We start from the raw sequence: 22,011 nt of genomic DNA, 5'->3' as shown, positions 1-22,011 counted from the left end.
TTATTTTGACTTTTAAGCATGTGACACACACCACAGAGAAAAAAAAAAGTCAGGACAGTGTTGATCTCGAGGACATCCTGAAATCTCACATTTTATTGGACCATTGGTTGTCTGTCAGGAGAACATACATCATTATCATTGTCACTCATTAACACTGTTTTGTTTTACACTTACGACATTCGCTGCACAAGAAGTGTTGTCGATATCAGACGTTTTCTGTGCAATTAATCACCCTGGTTTATGAGAAATCAATGTTTCTGAGAAGTCTTTCATGTGAGTCTTGTCTGGGCCAGATTGGTCATTTTAAAGATATGGACAACAATCTGTAGATTGGGGAAGATTGTATGTTCATCAAAAGGCAGATTCCATTAAAATAATAAACTGACATCAATGCCACTGGTCGCCAAAACAAACCATTTCATACTTTGCATCACCTCATGTTTCAAAACCCTCAACATAAACTTACGTAACCGCTCTCAGATGACTTTTGTTCATCAGTGATTAATAATTAACCAGTGCACCATGACTCAACAGAGCTCATCAACACAGGCTCAGTTTAACACAAAGTGACAAAAATGAGTAACAAATAAATACAAGTCATGGACACATATATAAACAAATGCAACATGTAAATCAACAACAGCAAAGATTACAAAAAAAAACAGGAGTGTGACCCCAGATGTAGGTACAGTTGTTGGATATTTGTCAAAATTGGGTTTTATTTGTAATGACAATGCAGTCATCCTTTTTTTTTTTTTTTCAAAAGGGAAACACCAGCAGCTTCAGGGAACCACAGGGCAGTGATATGACATTTTTAGCACTCATACCAACTGCATAATAGCTAATAAGTACCAATTATGGGAGAAAAGTGGTAAAATTGCCTTTTGTAGCACTGAAGTGTCTTTGCTGGGAAATAAGACTTATCCTGAAAAACAGGCGTGCAGCTGCTGTCATGTCTTACTCTTTAATATTATGATCATCTCTATTCCATTGTAATACACATGTGTTTCTAAGAGGCAGTCAGTAATTATAAAGGAGAACAATCATCTGAAGACATAATGAAGATCAGTTTCTTTGGTGGTTTTGCTGTTGTCTCCTGACCTGTTTAACTTCAATGACAAACAACAAATATTGGCTTTATCTGTTTCTAGCATGGGAAATGGCCAATAACTGGAAAAAGTGGCTAAAGTGTAAGTGGCAATATTTTTCCAGCAAATGAGAGGACAGGTGAGATTTAGAAGATGTCTATCAAATACTAATACACTTTATTGCCCCAACAGACCTACCCCACCCCTTTGAAGGGCCTAAGAGCTTTAAATAAAAACTTTAAAAATGGGGCAGAATGTTGGAAGGTATCTGTAAACACAATTTTTAGTCAGACTCACTGCCACAAACAGAAAACATGTCATTAATCAATTAAGGCATCGGCACAAGCAGCGCTGTGCATTTCACCAGAGTAAAAAATAGAACAGAGAAAATATATGTACACAGGTACAGTTTAGTGCTACTGAAGCAGCCATGTGTTCCACTGGCTAGATCTGAAGCAAGAAAAAAAAAGGGGGGGACCAGAGCTGGCTTTTCTTGCTCCATGAAGAATAAGGGGGGAGGGGCTTGTGTTGGGGCCAGGAGCTTAGCCCTCATTCGATAACATACAGAGGGAAAGTTCTTGGCCCTGGCCTGGAGTATTAGGGTTTAACAGTGTACATGAAAGAAGGGGAAGTAAGGACACAAGAGGTTTGAGGACGACATCAAGGAAGGTGTCAGGGTGTCTCTCCGTTGCAGCTGAAGTAGTACCTGACAGGAGGACCGGGCAAATCCTCATCCCCGTCTGCCTCCGGGGCAAATGACACGGTAAGGTCGACATAGCGCCGGTCGACTGATGGCTTAATCAGCTTCTGCATCCTGCAGAGAATCACAGATTTAGCTAGAGCTGCATCCGATTAATTGACTCAAAGTGATCCAAAAAAATCTTTCAACCACAATTCTCCTGAATCAAAGCTTTGTTTCCTTCATTTCTCTGCTGTTAAACATTGGTTCCACTGTTGTGTTTCACACAGATGCTTACTGTGACGCACGAAGAAGCTTCAATTCAGGAAAACTGCAATAGAATATCTCCCTTCAATCAATTCGAGTCGATTAATCGCATTGGGAATTTTTGCATTGGCTTCAAGCACCTAATCAATTAATCGGTTGCGGCTCTAGATTTAACTACTGCTGTTCACTTCAGACAACTGAGATAAACAATATCTCACTGCAGGGAAAGGAGGAGAATCTTCTTTTTACTGATTTGGAACAAAATAAACACAAGATGTGGATACTTTGCCAACACTGAAAAGCTGTCTTAAAAAAGAGCATCACACTCACGTCAGTTTGAGTCTCTTCGAGTGTCCTGGCATTACAGGCACATAAAGCATCTTTACACCGTGGACAACCATGGTGGGCTCAATTCCATACTTTTCCTAAAATAAAACCACAAATGATACACTGGGTTGAGAACAGCAGTATATGTTCAATATATTTTGGGGCATTTTTGGCTTCATTTAGAAAACAGAGAGATACAGTCATGCAGCAAGTGACACGGACTGGGCATAGAGCCCATGTCACTGCAGGAGGTAAATGTTTCTCACCCTCACTGCATTCATGAAGTCAGACAGAGTGAAATCTTCATGGCCAAAGATGGTCCAACAGTCCCAGATAGAGAAGTAGATATTATCCCTAGGAAAGATATAACACATCTCACATTTTTTTGTGACATAATAATTTACAATGAAGACCAGAATTGAGCATTTTGCTTCCATTATGGAGCTGAAATGTGCTGCTATGATGGTGCAAACGCTGGCTTTCATTGAGGATCAGTCATTACCACATTTTCAGTGTAAACAGACCAAAACACTAATGCTTTTCTGCTCATGTGTTGCATTTTTGTATGTATACATGGTCACTCACAAAATTTTGGTATTTTTTACCTCAATATGTAATTGTTAATTTATGTATGGGAAATCCAGTTTATCGTTTTACTGATGTTCATTGAGCGTTGTAACCAAAATAGACAAACAGAGCAGCAGAAGTTAAGTAAACTGTGTATATCTCTGTACCTGATGAGTGTCTTCTTAACCGGAGCTGGCTCAGTGAGCACCACTACAGGGATGGCCAAGTTAAAGAAGCAGTTTTTGAAAGACTCAAACTCATAGCCCCCGATCACCTTAATCAACTCCAGGGCCACCTGGGTTTAACAAAAAAAAAAAAAAAAAAAAAGAAGTCCTTTTAGTGCATAATAGATAGAACTATCTAGGTATTTTGTTATACATCTTTTACTTATTAAACCTAAAAAAGTGACAATAAAACATTAATAATCAACATCTTTTATTTATTAAACCTAAAAAAGTGACAATAAAACATTTATGATCAAGTTTAATCAAAGATACACCATTACACCAAAATCAAAATTTTCTGTCCTTAGAAAAAATAAGTTTTAATCTCATCAGGACAAGTACAGACATAAAGATCGACAGGCATAGCATGTGAGAGATATGCAACAAAATATGCATGACTGTTCTTACCAGTCCAGCCACAGCTGCTGTTGCCGTGGCAATGGCAGGAATGATCTTTCCAGCAATGCGTTTGGTCTTGAGGCGGTCAGCTGGCTCAATCGCGTACATTGTGGCTCTGAGCGCAGACGCTGATGCGACAAAGTCCAGGTGGCCATTACTGTCGTCGTCCTTTTCAAACTGCAGTGGAGTCATCCGTAGCTTCTCTGTGGAGCGCGTGTATAAGCATACATATAGGTTTAGTTTTGTCAATTTCAGTTTTGGAAAACATCAGCTCGATTGTGTGGGCATTTGAAAGTTAGCTTGTTTAGCATTTATCCAGACTTAGTTGTGTTTGTGCACCTTCTGTGACACAATCAGTGACGATGGCCTTTTCCAGCTGCATGATGGCCTCCCTCTCCTCTTCACTGCTTAATGGCATCTTCATCTGATCAGGCTTCTTTGCCGTCTCATCTGTCTCTATAGACTGGTGGGGACAGATTCACAACAATCAAGAAATTTACAACACTGTTCACTCAGATTCCAAAGAAACATTTGATTAGTGACTGAACATACTTTCTCTGAGGGCTGGTACTCTGGGATTGGGACTTCAGAGAGAATCCTGGTCACTGCTTCTTCAGAGAGATCCTAATAGAACAGAGAGAACAAACTATCAGTGTCTTTGTGACACAGTTGGGTGTCTACAAAAATGAGTTACCAATATGGATGTTTTCACCCTTTTATTGCCTTTGTAAATGGAATTATAGTCACTATAATTTGGCTTTTTTGACAAAAATGTCCAAAAACACTCTTTCAAAGTGAAAACAAATGCCAACAAAGTAAGTTTAATTAATTTAAATATATATAATGCAAAGAAAGTGACTATGTAAATATTCATTCCTTTGAAAGTGACTGAATTCAACAGAAGTCCAGATAATTGGTGCCAGGAGTCTAGTGAAATGGAGATCACCTGAGGGCATGAATATGTCTCAAATGATTGTAGTATTAATACTGCTGTGTCTGGAAAGTCCAGTAACTGGATAGTCAGAATTTCTGGCTACAATTACACCATGAAAACAAGAGAACAGGAAAAGCAGCTCTTGACGTCAAGACTCGTATGAATGTTCTGATGGAGTCAAAAGCTTCAGAGATGAGAGAGACTGTGCAAATGACAACTGTTACCCAGGTTTGGTGTTGTATAAAATACTGGAAAGTCCCACTTGATTGGAAGTACAGGTACCCTAATACAAAATTACTTTGGTAGAAGTTCAAGTCACCAACTGAAATGCTACTCAAGTTAAAGTCTTTAAGTATCTAGTATTTACTGTACCTAAGTAGATCAAGTAATCTATAATTAAATGTACCCAAGTAATGAAAGCAAAAGTACAAGTAAATGTCAATAACAACCAAAGGCAGTCAGAATTTGGAATATTTCGCTGCTGCTCACATCAACAGATTGCCGACAGGTTGAGTGTGAACCACTGTTTGCACTTGTTCATAACCAGTTTAAGCCTAATGACAAATCAGCTTCCTGACTTTGTTGCAGTCACTGGTAATCTCAGAGGTGAAAACACCAAATTTCCTTTCCTTTATTTTGGTAATGCGTAATGACACTGTGCATTAAAAATGTATGGGAGTAGAAGTATACAATTGAGTTAGGAAATGTAGTGAAGTAAAAGTAAACAGAATAAAAAATACACAGTAAAGTACAAATTCTCCCAAAACATACCTGAGTACAGTTGTGAAGCATTATTATTTTGTTACTATACAACACTGCCCAGGTTATTTAATGGTCTGAGTTTTATGGAAGAAAGGCAAAGAGGAAGACACTGTTGAAGGAATGTAAACTAGAGTTCACCCAAAGGTATGTGGGAGACTCCAAAATAAGGAGACACTAAAGAAGGTTCTTCGGTTTGATGAGACCAAAACTGAGCTTTTTGGTGTCAAGCAACATTTGGCAGAAGCCACATACTGCACATCATCCCAAACACACCATCCCCACCGTGAAGCATATTGGTGGCTGCACCATGCTGTGGGGATGCTTGTCGGCAGCAGGCCTGGGAGGGGTTGTAAATGTAGAGGGTAGAATGAATGCAGCAAATCAAAAGGAAAGCCTGGAGAACAGTCTAATCCAATCTGCAAGAGAACTAAGAATGACCCGAAGCACACAGTCAAAGCTACACAGAAATGATGTAAAGACAACAAGGTGAACATTCTGGAGTAGCTGAGTCAAAGCTCAGACCTCAATCCACTAAAGAATTTGAGGCAGGACTTGGAAAAATCCTGTTCACACCCAATCCCAGTGCAACCTGACAGAATTTTAGCAGCTTTGCAAAGAAGAATGGAGTCAAATTGCAGTGTCCAGATGTCCAAACCTGATTCAGGCTTAACCACAGATTCAGTTCTGTGATTGTTGACCAAAGGTGCATCTACTAAATACTGCCTTGAAGGGGTTGAATGTTTATGTAATTGCTTATTTTACATTATACCATTTAATTAACTGCTATTGTCTTTTAGAAAATTTTTCATAGCTTTGATACTAAAGACTTTTTTCATTTCATTGTCATTATATTGACCATGATTCCAGTTATATAATCAAAAAAGGGGCAAATATCCAGGGGTGTGAATACTTTTAACAGGTGCTACATTTCTGTGTGAGACCTACCTTGTCTGAGTAGGGAATGTTATAAATCCCTGCAAAGAGTCGGGCTGTGCTGACGATGAAAGCGAAGTGCCTAATGGGAAAAAAGTAGCAAGTGTAAATATGAAAAACATCATACAGGAAAAGCATCAATTGTAATTTAAGAGCACACTCACAAAGAGTTTTTCAAGTCAAATTCAATAGGCGCTGGCGGTCGCTTTGGGGATTGCCAGAACAAACCTGAGAAAGAAGAGACACTGATTACTCAACTTTCACTTTTAAATAGGCTTCATGATCTAAAATTTGGTATGGGAATAGGTACGGGTAAACCTACTTCCATCTTTTAACCTTGTGTCCAGGGGAAAAGAGTGCAACAGCTGTAGGGCCTAAAAAAAACAAAAACATTATTAACTATGTAGAAGATTCATATCATAGGAGGAGATGGCACTAATTCACAAAAACAAGGTTAGATAAACAATTATACTTTTGTAACAAACAGAAGGAAACAGAAATACAGAACAACAGGGCCTGTCTCTAATACAAAAAAACACAAACAAAAAAAACACTTTGGTGATGTCACAATTTCAGGAAATACAGCAGACACAAAAACACTTTTAAGAAGAGGTATTTTTCATTACCTTTCTCTTGAAATACTTCTCAAATTTCAGACGAGCGATGGTGATGCACTGTTCCCACTGGCTGGGCCGTCTGCTGAGCAACTTAATGACTTGGAATGATCCCTCCAGACTTTCTCCGGATTGCATCCTCTGTGAAACAAAAACAGAAATAAGACAAAATGAAATGTTAAATTAGATTAATACAAAGGCTATATTTGAATAAGCAGATGTAACAAAGTCTTACCTGTAGGACCACTTCAGCTGAGGAGTGCGTCTGCCAGAATGAGTTAAAGATGGAGGGCTTGTGGGCAAATGCATTCTCAAACTAGAAAAGCAAAAATCTAAATTAGGGCACCATACTGACAGACATATTCTCATATGATTTCAGTAAACATTTGGAATCTGTAAGGCTTGGAGGAGGCAGACCTTGTCTCTTGCCCACTGGATGGTGTGCTCTATGACAGAGGGAAAAGACTTGAGAGTGCAGAATGGGATTTCCTCTTCAGGGGGATCCCTCTGGTCAGCAGTAACCAAAAACAAAGAGAGGAATATTTCTCGGGTGGACTCTTTTTGCATCGAGTAAACAATGACTGGACCAAGGAATATATATTTTCAAAGAACAAATAGAGTAAATATACAAACTCACTCACATGGCTATTGTAGGACTCTGTCAAGTTTGGCACAATTATTTCTGTGTGTCCTTTAGTTCCCATTGTACCAGAGTCTAGGAGAGCTCTCTGATTAGACACACAGCGGCTGAAAATGAAATAAAAAAACATAAACACACTATTTCAACAGTTAAACACTAAATACTTGTTTCCTGGTTAAATAAAAATAAAATAAAATAGGTGTAACAATATTACAGCAAAAAAAACAGAAAAGCTAAACAGGAAAATAGGAAATACCTTAAAACACAGAAATACTACAAGTGCTGTATAAGTATCAGGAGCATGTTCTAAGTTTGTAATGCAAACAACATTCATTCATTCATTCATTTTCTGAACCCGCTTTATCCTCACTAGGGTCACGGGGGTCGCTTGGAGCCTATCCCAGCTACATAGGGGCGAAGGCGGGGTACACCCTGGACAAGTCGCCAGTTCATCGCAGGGCTGACATATAGAGACAAACAATCACTCTCACATTCACACCTATGGGCAATTTAGATTAACCAATTAACCTATTAGTGCATGTCTTTGGATGGTGGGAGGAAGCTGGAGTACCCGGAGAGAACCCACACAGACACAGGGAGAACATGCAAACTCCACACAGATAGGTCCCACCCCCCATCGACTGGTGTTGGAATCGAACCCAGGACGTTCTTGCTGTGAGGCACGAGTGCTAACCACTGCAAACAACATTTTTTTTTTTTTTTTAAATGTTGCAAACAACATTTAAAAAAAAAAAGCTATAATGTAGAGCGTATGTCATTTTGATATTTAACCTACCTGTCCACATATCTCCGAGCCTCCACGTTGTCCAGTGCAGTGACCACAAGATTCAGACGGGAATAAAAGGAGTCACTGTAGATTCCCTCAGTAGCCGGACACACTTTGTTGAGATGAGCGTCCACCTGCAAGTCTGGGTTGATATCCAGAGTGGCTGCTGCTGCGGTGGTACTTTTCGGTTTCTAAAACACAGATGAAGAAGGTGTCTGGATGTATTTGTACGTAGTAGAATGGTAAGGAAGAGGGAATGAAGAGATCAATCCTCCCTTTCAATTTCTCTTTCTACTCTACTCATAATGTCACCTGATAATGATATTTTGCTTTAAAAAAAAAACGGAATGACAAAATTTCCGGGGCTAACCAAATGAGTAAACATCATAAGATATACCTTCCCAACTTTTAGATTATGAGAGCTGTATTTATATGTGATGCCATAATGAGTAAAAGTGATGAACTGAGTTTCTCCAAAGTAAAGGTTAAAAAAAAAGAAAGGAAAAACAAGAAGGAAGAGTATCTATTCACCTGTATATGATGAGGTCTGAAAAGAAACTGCCGATTGAGGTTGGACTTTTCTATAAGATCAGGGTCTGTGATGCATACCTGAGATTAGAGGGATACAACAATGATTTAACAAATCCACAACAATAAAAAGGATGCAGTTAACTGAAATGCATAATACTCCAGAAGACAGAAGACTGTCCACCTCTCCAGAGTTAGTGGTTAATCCCACGCCAAGTAGAGCAAAGTTTTTCAGCATCTCACAGCCTATGGCACCACAGCCCACCTGGTAAATGAACAATTAAGAAAAGGATATAATTACTTATTACACATTTAGATGAGATCAGTAAATACAAGACCCTACATGTGCTGAGAAAGCCTTACCATGAATACTCTGAGCTTGTGCAGTTCTAGGCACATTGATTCACCGATGCAAGCTCGTAATCCATCATACCGATCTCCTCTGGGGGAAAACTCCTCAGCAGAATAAGACTGCAGTGGCCTGACTACCTCCATGGCATCAAGATAAAACTACAGACAAAGAATGAAAAAGAGAGGAGGAAAAGGTTAAAAAAAAAAAAAAAGATCGAGAAACAGTTCACCACAGAATAAACATAATGAAATTGCAGTCTGCAGACCTACAGTTTAGAATACATTTTATTGGCTGATTTCAGATATTAGACGTACCCACTGCTGCAGCGGTGCAAACTTCCCTGTGATGGCCTTTAGAGCTTCCTGACTGGCTAGGCCTCCTACAGCTGCTGCTAAAGGAGGGAGACTTCCCCTTGCTGTTCTCGACAAGCAGCACACTAAGTCAGTATTCACAGGAACCTGGTATGGAACAGACAGGGAGGAAGATGGTCTCAGGTTTCATCTGTGCAGCATCTGAAAATGTATGGGGGTCTCTGCAGGCACAAGAAAATTTATGTACGACATCAAAAAAAACAACCAAAACCTCACTTTGTTCCTGAGAGTTGAATTGACTTCCTCAGTTAACTTCAATAAAACCTCAGCATCCTGTAAACACCTGCAAGCAACAAGAAAAGAAAAACTGTCACATTTCAACAAGGGAAGTGCTGAAAATCGGCCAAAATAAATGTCATCAAACAATCAATCAAATTTTATTATATAGTGCCAAATCATAACAAAAGTTATCTCATGACACTTTACATTTAGAACTGGTCTAGATCAGACTCTTAATAAGCCATAACAAGAAGGCGACTCATGAGATAAGTTGCTTCTTATGGAAACAAACACAAGACATGACAAATGCAACAAACACATGGACACTAATAAAAAACACATTTTGGTTACCCGATGTTAGGAAGTCTACTGTGTTGCTCCTGAAATGTGTCCAGAGCCAGCATGGCTGCATGGATTTGCAGTGGGGCCTGATGGAGATGGAAAAAGATTACGACTCAGCTCTTCATTACTGGGTCAAAGTTGAACAAAATTGATGAGGCATTTCAGTTTAACTGCTTGGACTCATGAGTATGTTCTGGGAAACAAAATAGGTAATGACATGGTTCTGAAAACAGGTAAAACTAACACACGATTATAAAAAGTGAAGTGATTCTACTGCATATTATTTATAAAATAAAAACAACTTTGTCAAAATGTTGCTAGGTTATTCAATGATTATAATCACATTCTGTAAACAGATGTATTTTTAGTGCATTATGTGTTATTACCTCTGCTCTGTATCTGTATTGTATTATTAATATTGCATTAAGACATAGAATTTGAATGCTTCCATACTTGGTTAAACTTATGCTGATTGTTAAATCAGATGGAAGTAGGTGACAAGCCTACAGTCACCTGTGGTTTTCACTCACCTCTGGTTTACTGAAGTCTGGGGTCAGGACCTGAGGATCACATAACTGTCTCTCTAATGTTTCCTGAAATACAAGCAGACAAATATGGAAGCACACAGAGAGAAAATGTCCATTAAGAAATGTATGGAATTATGCATCCTGTAATATTTTTAGTTGAAACATCAACTTACAAATCTATATGTCTTTGGAGTTTTCACCAGGACAAAGAAACCACCATGTGCATACGGCTGTAGTTGAGATGTATCTCCTATTGCAAAACTGTGAGGAGAGAGGACTAACACCACAAACATTCAGACCAAACAGAGACAAAGTGTATTAATTGTCAACTATAGACAAAAAAATCTACATGGCAGAAACTCCTTTAAGCTCTATAATATTTACACAAATAGCCTAATGTAGGTCACAATAATAAAACTTTATCACAAATTATAATCCTTTACACTACTGCGTTATCATTTAGTAATAGAGATGTGTATGTTGGCATTACATTATTAATTTAAAAAAATTGGTCATTTCAAATACTTCAAAAGTACTATTCAAATACTACTTTAATAACTGAACGCAGAAGTGCTGAGGTACCTGAAACTTGTCGAACAGAGCCATTGAGTTCATTCATGCCATTGACCTCTCTGAAGACAACACTCTGGCCTGTCTGTAGACCATGGGGTTGGTTGTCCATGCATGTTATCACCCCAGGGTTGTCCTAAAGGATAAACGTTAATGTTTAGTATAGATTGTTGGCTAATACCTGCTACATTAACACTAATAACAGGTAAAAAAAAATGTATTACACAGAGAGACATCTAAGGTGAAAAGGATGATCATTGGTTTTGGCAACTTGTATAGTACACAGAAAAACACAGAAAAAGTAATTATAATAAAAACTCTGAACACCTGTGTGATACTTTGGATGAACACCTCCTTGGGCTCTTCTCCTGTGGGATCTGACACTTCAAACTCCTCACCAAAATCACAAAATACCCGCACACAGACGCCATATGCATCACAGCCAATGAACTGCCAGGGACACAGAAAACACGTTTGGTTAATGTTGGTCTGTGTGGTCCAGCTGCGTAACAGAAGGTTTCATTAATGCCCTTTGTTATCTATCTACTCTACGGAATGTAGACGTACTCTGATGGGAGGTCTCTGCATGTGGCAGAAATCATTCACTCTTCTCTGGAGGCTCAATCTGGCTTCAGTCAGAATAACACACTGGAGGAGAAAACAGAGTTCACTGTCAGAAATAAAACATAAACTGACATGTTTGATGCAGACACTTCAAGTTCCAGACCTGTTTCTGATTTGCGTTCTGTTAACTTCTTCCATTAATGATAATAATGACTACATACAGAGTGGACTGTTGCCTGTGAAACTGCTAATGATGCTGTGATTTAAATCTCTGCTTCATGCTTAAATTGTATTATAGTGATCACTGGCATGGTAATCACTGGCAGAAAAATTACAACATTGCCATTGATCATTTCCAACAATTGAAAGCTGATATACATGCTATACTCTTATGTGCTGTACTTTATTTACATTTTCATAAATTCCCAGCTTACCTGGTACTTTTTCAGAAAGCTGAGATCAGTGTTGTCGTCTAGAGCAGAGGACAACATGTCAACATGAACGTAAGGGTTCAACTCTGCAACCCGAGGACAAACCGCTTCCACCCTGTGGACCAAGTGCAAGACGAATATGAAAATGGAATGGAAATAAGTATACACATCTACATTTTGACCAAAGTGAATGTGTACTAGAGGGTAAGAAGAAAATTCCAGCATTGTGGCATGCATTACCTCGTCCTGTGATGTGAGACATCATCTTTGCGGATGAAGAAGTTTGAACCCAGATCCCAAGTCTCACACTGCTTTGTGTCATGAAGTGTGACTGCCTATGCACATAGAAGTACATCCACTAATGCAGTAACTGAATGTGAATATATAAATGCTAAGGCCAGTTATGATGTTATGTTGAATTAACATGAATATTTATTGAGAATCCTTACCTTCACTCCAGCCAGGACAATATTCTTTGCTGTGAAATCACAACATTGCTGTGTTACAAAATAGTCGGCAGAATACATCATGAAAATACTGAAGCAATAATGATGTTTACAGCGATGTTATAGCCTACCTATCTCTACGCCCAGTCCTCCCATTCCACTGAGAAAGACTGAGGACTGGGCCATCTGGTGCATAGCACTGTCTCCCAGCACATAACGCTGGCGGCTGAAAAGACAACAGAGACAAGGTATGTGAGGAAATATGGATTTGATTCTTTGATTCACAAAGCTATCATCATCATCATCAAAAAATATATATGATCTTTTACTAAACAGTATTTCCCTTACATCCTATGCAATAACATTTTTCTCCTCATCACTTGAGTATGACCTCTTCAGAAAAATGAATATCAACTCATTCAAGAAAATAACAAATTCAACTCATTAGCCCAAAAGAGTGATCTTTGACCTTCTTCAATGACTCTCGACCTTCCTAAAATGATTATTCAATCGGTGATAATGTGTGTTTCCCGTTTTTAAGCAGTTTTCACTTTCAGAGAAATCTGTAAAAAATTTCCAAATATCACAATATATTCTATGATCACAAGGGTTTATTGATAGATTGTCTCAATCAGCAGCTCGGGTCTGATGTTACTGTGTGAAACACTACATCTAAATGGCAAAATCTGAAACTCATGTCACAATAACTTCTAGTTATGTCATATCTCCTTAAGGTAATGATGACTCAAACAATGAAGGACAGGAGCCTGACAACAATTATGGTTGTATCAGTCTTAGCCATGCCCTTCTCACTCAAATAAACAGTTAAAATATTATAATACTGCTAACACACCCCTGCTGGTTATCTCCATGAACAAACTCTTAATATTCAAATAACAGCAGTGAACAAAATCATGCAGAAATTATTTTTTTTCCATTTGACAATTTTCTGAAAATTTTGTTAAAATCTGATGGAAACTTGACATACATGGACAGATTAATCAGCACCAGTAGGACTTCAGTAATGATCGCAAACAGTAGACTTGCTGAAATGCTGACTTCAAAAGAAAACAATAGCATCAAGAATTTCCTAGATTTTTTTGCAATTTCCCAATGGAAATCTGACTAGTATCTGCTGAAAATCATGCATTCCCATCAAAATCAAAATGAGGGTTTTATTTCAACATGTGGGACATAATAAAGACGCCTTGCATCCTGACACAAAGTGGGACGTCTGGTCACCCTTAGCAGAAAACATATCAATAGGGAAACCGAGAAACATCAAATGCAATAACTCATTTTAGTACCGAGCACAGTGCTATCATCTCTTGTCTTCCACTGGCGTGTATCTATTCACTGATACACTACTCAGACTCTGTATTTGTAGATAATTGTTATACTTGCCTGTAGAGAGAATCATCAATCTCCATCGAGTCTGCAGCCATGCTAGGAAGGAAAGAAGGGGAGGTCAACCGAGATCAAACAACTCTACCAAATAGATATAAAAGTACAAACGCTGACCACATTACCTATCACAGTTACTGCATGTAAAAGCTTCTGATTACAGAAAGATTTCTGAAACCAACGCCCTCTTATTGCTAAACGGCTAATTGCTGCCAGCTAACTCTGCCGTCACTAGTCAGTTCCTTGACCGGACATCTGACAGCCCCCTGTAAAGGTAATACATGTACCTTGAGCTAATGAAGTGCCATCCTCTAACAACAGACAAACATAATAGTACTGAGCTATACTGTTGCCGAACAAATAACAACAGTCATATCTGTGTGAGTCTACTGAGGAAAACAGCATGTTAGCATCTACAGCTAGCTAGCACTGTGAGCCGCTGCAGCCTGATGCCGGGGGTTAACATGCTAACAGGATACTTCTCCTAAACTCATAAAAAGTGCTGACATATACACTAGCCTACAGATACCTGCCCACATTACATAGCTATACAAGAAAGTGTATTCCTACGCAGCTATGAAATGATTCGTAGTGGATATTGTTGAAAAATTCAGGCAAATGATCGCACGTAGCTACCTGTCAGTATACACGACGAGCTCCAGGAATGAATGGCTCTGACTGGTTAAAAATTCAGAATGGTTCCGGGTTACAGTGGCCACGTGACCAGGGTCATCCAATAGTTTCATTCAATGCTTAGTTTTTCTTCTACGCACCACATGGTTTTATTCCACTTCATCTATTTCACAACTGAGAATTAAAACCGAAAGGAAAAGCTCTCTGGAATAGTATCTTCTCAAATTAAAATGTTTATAAATCCTGACCGTTACCTTTTCTGTATTGTGTCAGTAATAACATCAAGGAAATGCATATGAAAAATTTACACAGCACATATCCTACCAACCTACTGTATATTGTTCAAAAATATTTAGATATCGAAAATACATCTACATTTGGAATTAAGAATCCAAGTCACTTCTTCATCTATTCCATTACTGCTGTTATTCTTTTTCTTTTTGGACTACATTTTTGGAAAAAAGTGCCAAATTTTTAAAAAGATTTATTTTCATTAATTTTCCTTAATAACCTAACAAAGCAGGAAAAACTATTAGATTATTAAGAATTATTTAAAATGGAATTACACTTATTTAAAAATTATATTTCGTATATTTTCTGTTTTCTGTTGCCTGTAATGTTTGATTGTATTGTTGTGGTTCTATAATAAAGTTAATCAGAAATAGCAAATAGAAACATACATTATTCCTGTATGACTAGCTTAGTGCTGATTAAATTAGTTTATACTCATCCTGGGACAACACTTTTCTTCATAAACCTAAATGGTATACACAAATACAGTATATTTCCACTGGCTAAGTTGGAATTTTAATAGCATTACTATTTGGTGTTCAGATTTACACACAGATATTTGACACTTAATAAATTGTAATAGCATATATTTGACTATTAATTTAATGTCAGTATTACTGTATATATAAATATAATCAAATCCCATTATCTGACCACTCTTTTTATGTGCACATCATGTGACAATATCTTGAGTGAGCCTTGAGACCAGTTACAACAGCACTAAAAAACCTGATGCTGCTGAACTCTTTCTAATACCAGCTGATCACCTGTTAAATCACCCTGAGCAGCTTGTACATCCAGGATGATAAGCTTCAAATGTGGTTGTACCTACATATACTTGTACTTAACATGAATAAGCTTTTGGTAACAACTTTCAGACTATAAAACACAAAGTAAACCTATATCATATGTTCATTCTTCAAACCACTCAGGGTTGCATCTGATATAATATTTTATATATATATACATACATACGTGTGTGTGTGTTTGTTATCAGGGAAAAATGGAGCTCTCTGCTGAAGCTCACCCAGTCACTGAGAGGGGACAGAAAATACTGTATTTTGGACTACAGATGTTTAACGAAGCAAAGGTCAGCGGCTGAGTGAAACATTTACATGTCACTGACTCCCTTTCTGGTGATGTAAGGAAAACCCAGAGCCCACTGCTGTTCTTTGACTGATAGTTTTATGTGCATATGTGTGGACTGATGTGTATTTGGCCTCTGTTATCATTGTGTCCTGTAGCTGTAGAAGGATTTAACTTAATTTTTGTCTCTGGCTTGTCCCAGAAGGAATCCCTCAACTTCAGACTTTAGAGTCACCCTCCCTCTGTTCATATTGGTCAGCAGCGCACAGAGGAACCTCCCACTGAACCAAAGCCAAAATCAGACACACATATACACACTCTCAATTTGGAAGTGCTACTATCATCTCTCAGTTACTTGCCCACAGATTTATCCTCTCTTTGCAATGTGGTACAGTGGTATAGCAATACGTCGACTGCAGCAGTTCTCACTCACTTCTTTGAAAACCATTCGAAGTCCTACACATATCTTACAGAAGGAGATGTCAACCCTGCCACGAGTGTATGTCACCCGGCAGATACCACCTGAGGGCCTGCGGATCCTTCGTGAATCTGGACAGTAAGTCACTTTATGTTGATCTTATTCTACATAATTCATTATTTTTCAATACAGTAGAAGACCTTAGTCCTGCTGATTTTGCTCTGATCCCTACATGCAAATATCTGTTTTGTTCATCATTTACTTTGAGTAAACAGGGCAGTTGATGGCCATCCTGAGGTAAGTTAGATAAGACTTGGAGCCTAAAAGATACTCACCCTAAAGAAAGAAATACCTCCAACATCCCTAGATTTTCTTTCATTGCTAATAGTAACCTCTGTACATTTTTAGTAGCATAATGAACTTTAATTGTGTGAAGGGTCCCAACATAACCACTCTAGTTTTGTATGAACTATTTAGTCCTGTTTAAGTATTTACTCCTGTTCTGTACTTATGTACAATTAAGTAATTGTATTTTTTTGTAGCTCTATACTTCTAGTCCACATACAGTATATTGATTTTAATTCCTTGTGATAAACTGCGGGGTGAAAGCCAACATGAGAATGGTGCAGTAACATTAAAATAAAACAATGTAATAAAACACTAACAGGGACCAATTTACTGCACACTGACAAATTTAATTTCATTCTTCATTCTTGAAATGCATTTTATGTTTACTGGGTTTTCACAGTGTGGTATTTGTTCTTAGGGGCACAGTGCAGTGCAGTACAAACTGTTGGATCCTCAGTTATTGCATCTGCCTTTTTCAGAGTTCAGTTTGAGCTGTGGGACTCAGACGACGTCCCTGTCCCAAGACAAGAGTTGCTTCAGAAGGTCAAAGGTGTTGACGCCCTGCTCTGTGTGCTGACAGAGAAGATTGATGCAGAACTGTTGGATGCTGCAGGTCAGCTGACAGTCTCTGAACACAATTATCGGCCTTCGATATGGTCTTTATGAATGTGTGTGATGTGCTTCTGCAGGTCCGAACCTGAAGGTCGTCAGTACTATGTCTGTGGGTTTTGACCACCTGTCTTTGGAGGAGCTGAAGAAAAGGTTTTTCCTCTCTTAACTCTTCTTCTAAATGAAAGCTGCATGTGCACATTTTTCTGATCTATTAAGGAAAAGTAAAACCATGACTCTCAAACTTTGCCCTTAACCTCCACAACCAAAAACATACAGTGCAAAAATAGCAACATTTTATACTCAGCCTTTATTTATTAGCTGAACAAACTGAGGTAGAGGCCTCATCTCCATAATAGACAGGAACAACACAAAACAAATGTGTTAATAACAACTGAAAAAAGATAAAGATGTAATATTTAAACATGAAAAGCACAAACCAAAAAGTCATAAAACTGATTTAAGAAGTTACAACAAGAACTGGATAAAACAATGGCGATAAAAATAACAGAAAATGATTCAGATTAAACAAAAAATTAAAATGTGAGGCAATTGCTGACAACAGCACAAAAATTGATTTAAATTGTCCTAGAGGTTAAAATAAAACAATGAAGTTACAATGTCGAATATTTTCATGTATACATTGTCAGTAGTTTTAGTTCATAATGACTGATTAAAACATTTTTACCTGCGTTCAACACATTTGACTGTATCTGTTCTGAAATCCTTAACAGATGCATGATCATAACTCTGTCCAACATAGTCAGGAGCAGAACTAAGCCTTTGCAACTGTGCATCATGCACTTCACACTTACGCATTTACATTAATACAACCAATATCAAACCTGGACTAAAACACAATTGCATTATTCTGTTAATGTCAACTCAAACTAATTATGATGAATGATGCTGGATGACCCTGTTCCATTTCTCTGAAATGCAGCTCAAAAAGAAACCTATAATTACTACTTACTACCAGTAGGGGACGCTAAAAATGACAACAAGGAAGTCTTTGAGATTGCTGCTTTAATTTATATCTGACTGCTGTTGCAATTTGCAGATGTACAGTGAAGAAAACTGGATTTACCACAACTTGCACCTGTAACATACAACGATTTGAGCATATTCTAAAGGCGGCCATATTAATGCTACTGTGTGTTCTGTCCTCAGAGAGATCCGTGTGGGTTATACACCTGAGGTTTTGACTGATGCTGTTGCTGAGCTGACTGTGGCTTTATTACTTACAACCTCCAGGAGGCTCATAGAGGCCACACATGAAGCAAAGACGTAATGTAGCACACACACGAGCATGTATATGCAAATATCCACAGAATGTACAAGAGCAAAATCATCATATCTTAAGTATCTTTGTGTTTCTGTGTCAGTGGAGGCTGGGGAACATGGAGAACCCTGTGGCTATGTGGATATGAGCTGGCCAACAGCACTGTGGGAATACTGGGCCTGGGGAGAATCGGTGAGTTTATGTGATTCAGCAGAGATAGTTGAAATGTTTCACACAAGTTTCAATCACTCTTTATACAGTGTATTTTTGTCCTGTAAGGTGTGGCCATAGCTGAGCGTCTTGCACCTTTCAAAGTGAAGAAGTTCATCTACACAGACGTAGCCCCCAGACCTGAGCTGGCCAGTTTAATCAATGCAGAATATGGTATGAATCCATGGTAACTCAAAATGCTTCATACTGCTAAAGCAGAACTCTACAAAACTGCAGGAAGACTGAGTTCAATTAAACAAATGTCAGCTACAGCTCTTATTTCCATATGTTGCTGTATAACTCTTGAAATGTTATTTTTTTCCCTATAAACTGTTACTTTCCCACTTGTCTTTTTGACCAAGAAACTGTGAACAGAACTAAAACACAGTAGTCAAACAATAAAGTCACGTTAACAAAGTGGATGGTGGAGATGTTTGTGTATGAATAATCTTTTGACTATCATACTAACATAAGAGGCTAATTTATGAAAAATAAAGTCATTCTAATGTCAGCAGTCTGACTCTTCCTACGATCTCTCTTGTGCTTTAGTTTCTTTAGATGAGCTGGCAAAGCAGTCCGATTTTTTAGCTGTGTGCTGTGCTTTAACACCGGAGACAAAGGAGATCTGCAACAAGGACCTCTTCTCCAAGATGAAAAATACATCTGTTTTCATCAACACAAGCAGGTACTCCACCTTTAACCTACCCACAGAACGTTCTTAACATTTGTAATGCTTACTGAGAAAATGTGTGGTTAGAAATATTGTAATGCATACTTTTGCTGATAATCCTGGTCTGTATCGTGGATCAGGGGGGGTGTAGTGAACCAGGAGGACCTTTATGAGGCTCTGTCCACTGGGCAAATTGCAGCAGCTGGACTAGACGTTACCGTTCCTGAGCCGCTGCCCCCCAGCCACCCCCTGTTTACCCTCAAAAACTGTGGTGAGTGTGACAGACTTCCGTCCACACTCCTCTAGCCTTTTCTCAAAACTATTTTTGACCCAATTACATGACAAAATTATAGCAATTTGGATTTTCACTGCCCATTACTTGTCTTTCTCGTTCAGTGATTCTCCCTCATATCGCCAGTGCCTCCTACACCACCCGGAATGCCATGTCGGCCCTGGCAGCAAACAACCTCTTGCTGGGTTTGAGGGGTGAGCCTTTGATCAAGGAGCTCAAGCTGTGAGAAGAAAAACTACTTTGACTAAACACTGAACAGTTTGGACCTTTAGGATTGAAATAAAGCTGGAGCTTTTATTTTTGTAACATGTGTCCTTATTTCAGTTAGTTTTGACTCATAACTTGACGCTACTTACTCTTTAATTTCCATGATTTTTTTTCTGTTAATGTGTTGTATCGTTTAATAAATATCATCAGCCACAATAAAACTGAATTTCACCTTTTTTTTTAATTTCAATCTATACAACAACTGAACATACTTTACAATCTTGAAAGCCTTCACCAGTAAAGAGACAAACGTTTAGTCCTTTCATGGTTACACAATGTTGAGCATATAGTAAAAAAAACCCAAACAAAACAAAAATCAATTTTGGCATATCATCGAAACCCCAGCTTTTTAAGCTAATGGGCATAAGGCAGTAATCAATTCAGGCCTTTTCAATAGATCTTTTCATTTTGGCATATTCATACAGGGCTGAAACAGTTAGTGCATTTTTTCCAGAGATCCACATTATGTCTTCATGTAACAGCATTAGAAAATAAAACCATAAAAATTCTTAACAGGGACCACTAGTTGACACATAGAAGCCAGCGTTTGAAGAATCTCCCCATTTTCACCTCTACACCTCCATAGTTCTGAAAAACAAATCACATTGTGCTCTCTCCTGCATGTGAGAAGAATCAACATGTGGGCAGGGGATTTAAGATTGGGGTCAGTTTTAACTGTATTTCTAAGCTTTAAGGCCAATGTCCTCAGTGGGACTATAACAGTCATGGTTCTGTACTGTTAAGAATTAACTAGTAAACAAGAAAAACAAGAAGATAGCTTATGGTTACAGGGAGAATTTGCTACAGGGCGGTTATTCTTCTACTTAATGAAAAAGGTCAAATATTCTTTTTATACAGGTTAACAGTGTAATGACTTTGCAGTACAATAAGGTGCAAACTAGGAATGGAAACAATGGCTGTGTGATTCTCCCCGACAGTGTAGGTGACACATTACAGCAAGCAATAAAGTTTACAAAAAGGCAAACATGTATTAAAAATTATGTTTTTCTCATTTCGGTTAACTAAAACAGAATTCAACAACACTACATGAAGACTGAGTTCAACAAATGTCAGCTACCGCTCTTATTTACATGTGTTGCAGAATAACTCCTTGAAATACTATTATTTCCTATGAACTGCTACTTTTCCACCTGCTTTGTCTTTTTCACTCAAAAAACCTCAAGTGAAACACAGTAGTCAAACTTACGGTATATGAAATTCATCAAGTTACAGTTACCCATTATGTGATACATGAAAAAACTTAAAGTTAAGTTTTTGCAAAGACCGAGAAGAATTCACTGTTTTTAAACTATGTGTAATTGTGTATATTATAACGCCTGCTAAGAGGAATAAAAATTTAAAAACCTTGGCCTGCAAACCCAACATCATGGGTTAAGAGCTGGCACATTTGGATAACTGTAATATAGAAATGTTTTGACATTCCAGTAAATATAGGGTATTTTAGTTGTAAAAAAGTGTGATTTGTCTAAGGGCTTCTGTAATAGATACAACATTAGATGTACTGAATTAATAGACAAGTATTAAGCACTGATATCAAGTACAGTCGCAAACTTTTACACAATGTTTAGCTCTTTTGATAGTTTCTTCCTTCAAGAGAAAATTACGACGTCACCCACAAATGTGCAATATTTACATCTCTAAAGCACTTTTCATCATAGGCAGAACCTTCGGACGGTCTATTCTTCCTCTCAGTACAGTTTCACTGCCCTTTTAAAAGCACACACGACACACATCACAGCAATGACCAGGGAAACATGAATGATGTGATGATGGTCATTAAACGTCAAATTACAGTTGATTTTTTTTTTTTTAACTTGTAGGACGGCAACGTGGGCAGTGTAGCATCCAATCCAGACCACTTCAAAAAGGATGGTTTACACATTTCATACCACAAAGTAAAGCGCACTTA

General features: G+C 38.1%; 2 protein-coding genes across 4 annotated transcripts; one reads left to right on the top strand and one right to left on the bottom strand.

Moving 5' to 3' along the window:
• Positions 1-66: 66 nt before the first annotated feature.
• On the bottom strand, positions 67-14,641 carry uba6 (ubiquitin like modifier activating enzyme 6). 3 transcript variants are annotated; one of them, XM_030147512.1, is made up of 32 exons: positions 14,114-14,133; positions 13,976-14,017; positions 12,703-12,797; positions 12,575-12,603; positions 12,366-12,460; positions 12,129-12,240; positions 11,698-11,778; positions 11,458-11,580; positions 11,143-11,266; positions 10,734-10,837; positions 10,564-10,626; positions 10,043-10,119; positions 9,689-9,755; positions 9,416-9,559; positions 9,113-9,259; positions 8,934-9,014; positions 8,753-8,830; positions 8,231-8,412; positions 7,436-7,541; positions 7,212-7,301; positions 7,030-7,110; positions 6,807-6,935; positions 6,503-6,554; positions 6,345-6,408; positions 6,193-6,262; positions 4,104-4,175; positions 3,891-4,014; positions 3,561-3,754; positions 3,096-3,223; positions 2,628-2,715; positions 2,365-2,459; positions 67-1,902 (listed from the first exon to the last, which is right to left on the bottom strand). In XM_030147512.1, the coding sequence occupies exons 1-32, from the start codon at positions 14,116-14,118 to the stop codon at positions 1,761-1,763; spliced, it is 3,084 nt and encodes a 1,027-aa protein (XP_030003372.1). In that variant the 5' UTR covers positions 14,119-14,133; the 3' UTR covers positions 67-1,760. The 3 variants fall into 3 exon arrangements, with proteins under 3 accessions (XP_030003372.1, XP_030003380.1, XP_030003388.1); XM_030147520.1 differs by lacking the exon at positions 14,114-14,133 and adding an exon at positions 14,612-14,641 and having other exon boundaries at positions 1,761-1,902; XM_030147528.1 differs by having other exon boundaries at positions 1,761-1,902; positions 14,101-14,469.
• Positions 14,642-16,271: 1,630 nt separating this feature from the next.
• On the top strand, positions 16,272-20,226 carry grhprb (glyoxylate reductase/hydroxypyruvate reductase b). Its single transcript, XM_030148086.1, has 9 exons — positions 16,272-16,541; positions 17,231-17,364; positions 17,441-17,513; positions 18,531-18,647; positions 18,746-18,834; positions 18,922-19,026; positions 19,402-19,537; positions 19,663-19,793; positions 19,919-20,226. Exons 1-9 carry the CDS (start codon positions 16,369-16,371, stop codon positions 20,038-20,040), a joined length of 1,080 nt encoding a protein of 359 aa, XP_030003946.1. The 5' UTR covers positions 16,272-16,368; the 3' UTR covers positions 20,041-20,226.
• Positions 20,227-22,011: the final 1,785 nt, after the last annotated feature.

This window comes from Sphaeramia orbicularis, chromosome 1 (assembly GCF_902148855.1).
Source record: "Sphaeramia orbicularis chromosome 1, fSphaOr1.1, whole genome shotgun sequence".
NCBI lineage: Eukaryota > Metazoa > Chordata > Actinopteri > Kurtiformes > Apogonidae > Sphaeramia > Sphaeramia orbicularis.
This window is presented reverse-complemented; position numbering and strand designations above follow the sequence as displayed.

Excerpts from the sequence above, each read along its gene's own strand:
- uba6 (XM_030147512.1), bottom strand. Across the intron at positions 6,555-6,806 it reads AGAAGTATTTCAAGAGAAAG|GCCCTACAGCTGTTGCACTC; the intron begins GTAATGAAAAAT and ends TGTTTTTTTTAG. Across the intron at positions 4,176-6,192 it reads ACATTCCCTACTCAGACAAG|GATCTCTCTGAAGAAGCAGT; the intron begins GTAGGTCTCACA and ends CTGTTCTATTAG.
- grhprb (XM_030148086.1), top strand. The coding sequence starts at position 16,369 with ATGTGGTACAGTGGTATAGCAATACGTCGACTGCAGCAGTTCTCACTC. Across the intron at positions 17,514-18,530 it reads TTGGAGGAGCTGAAGAAAAG|AGAGATCCGTGTGGGTTATA; the intron begins GTTTTTCCTCTC and ends TTCTGTCCTCAG. Across the intron at positions 18,835-18,921 it reads ACTGGGCCTGGGGAGAATCG|GTGTGGCCATAGCTGAGCGT; the intron begins GTGAGTTTATGT and ends TTGTCCTGTAAG.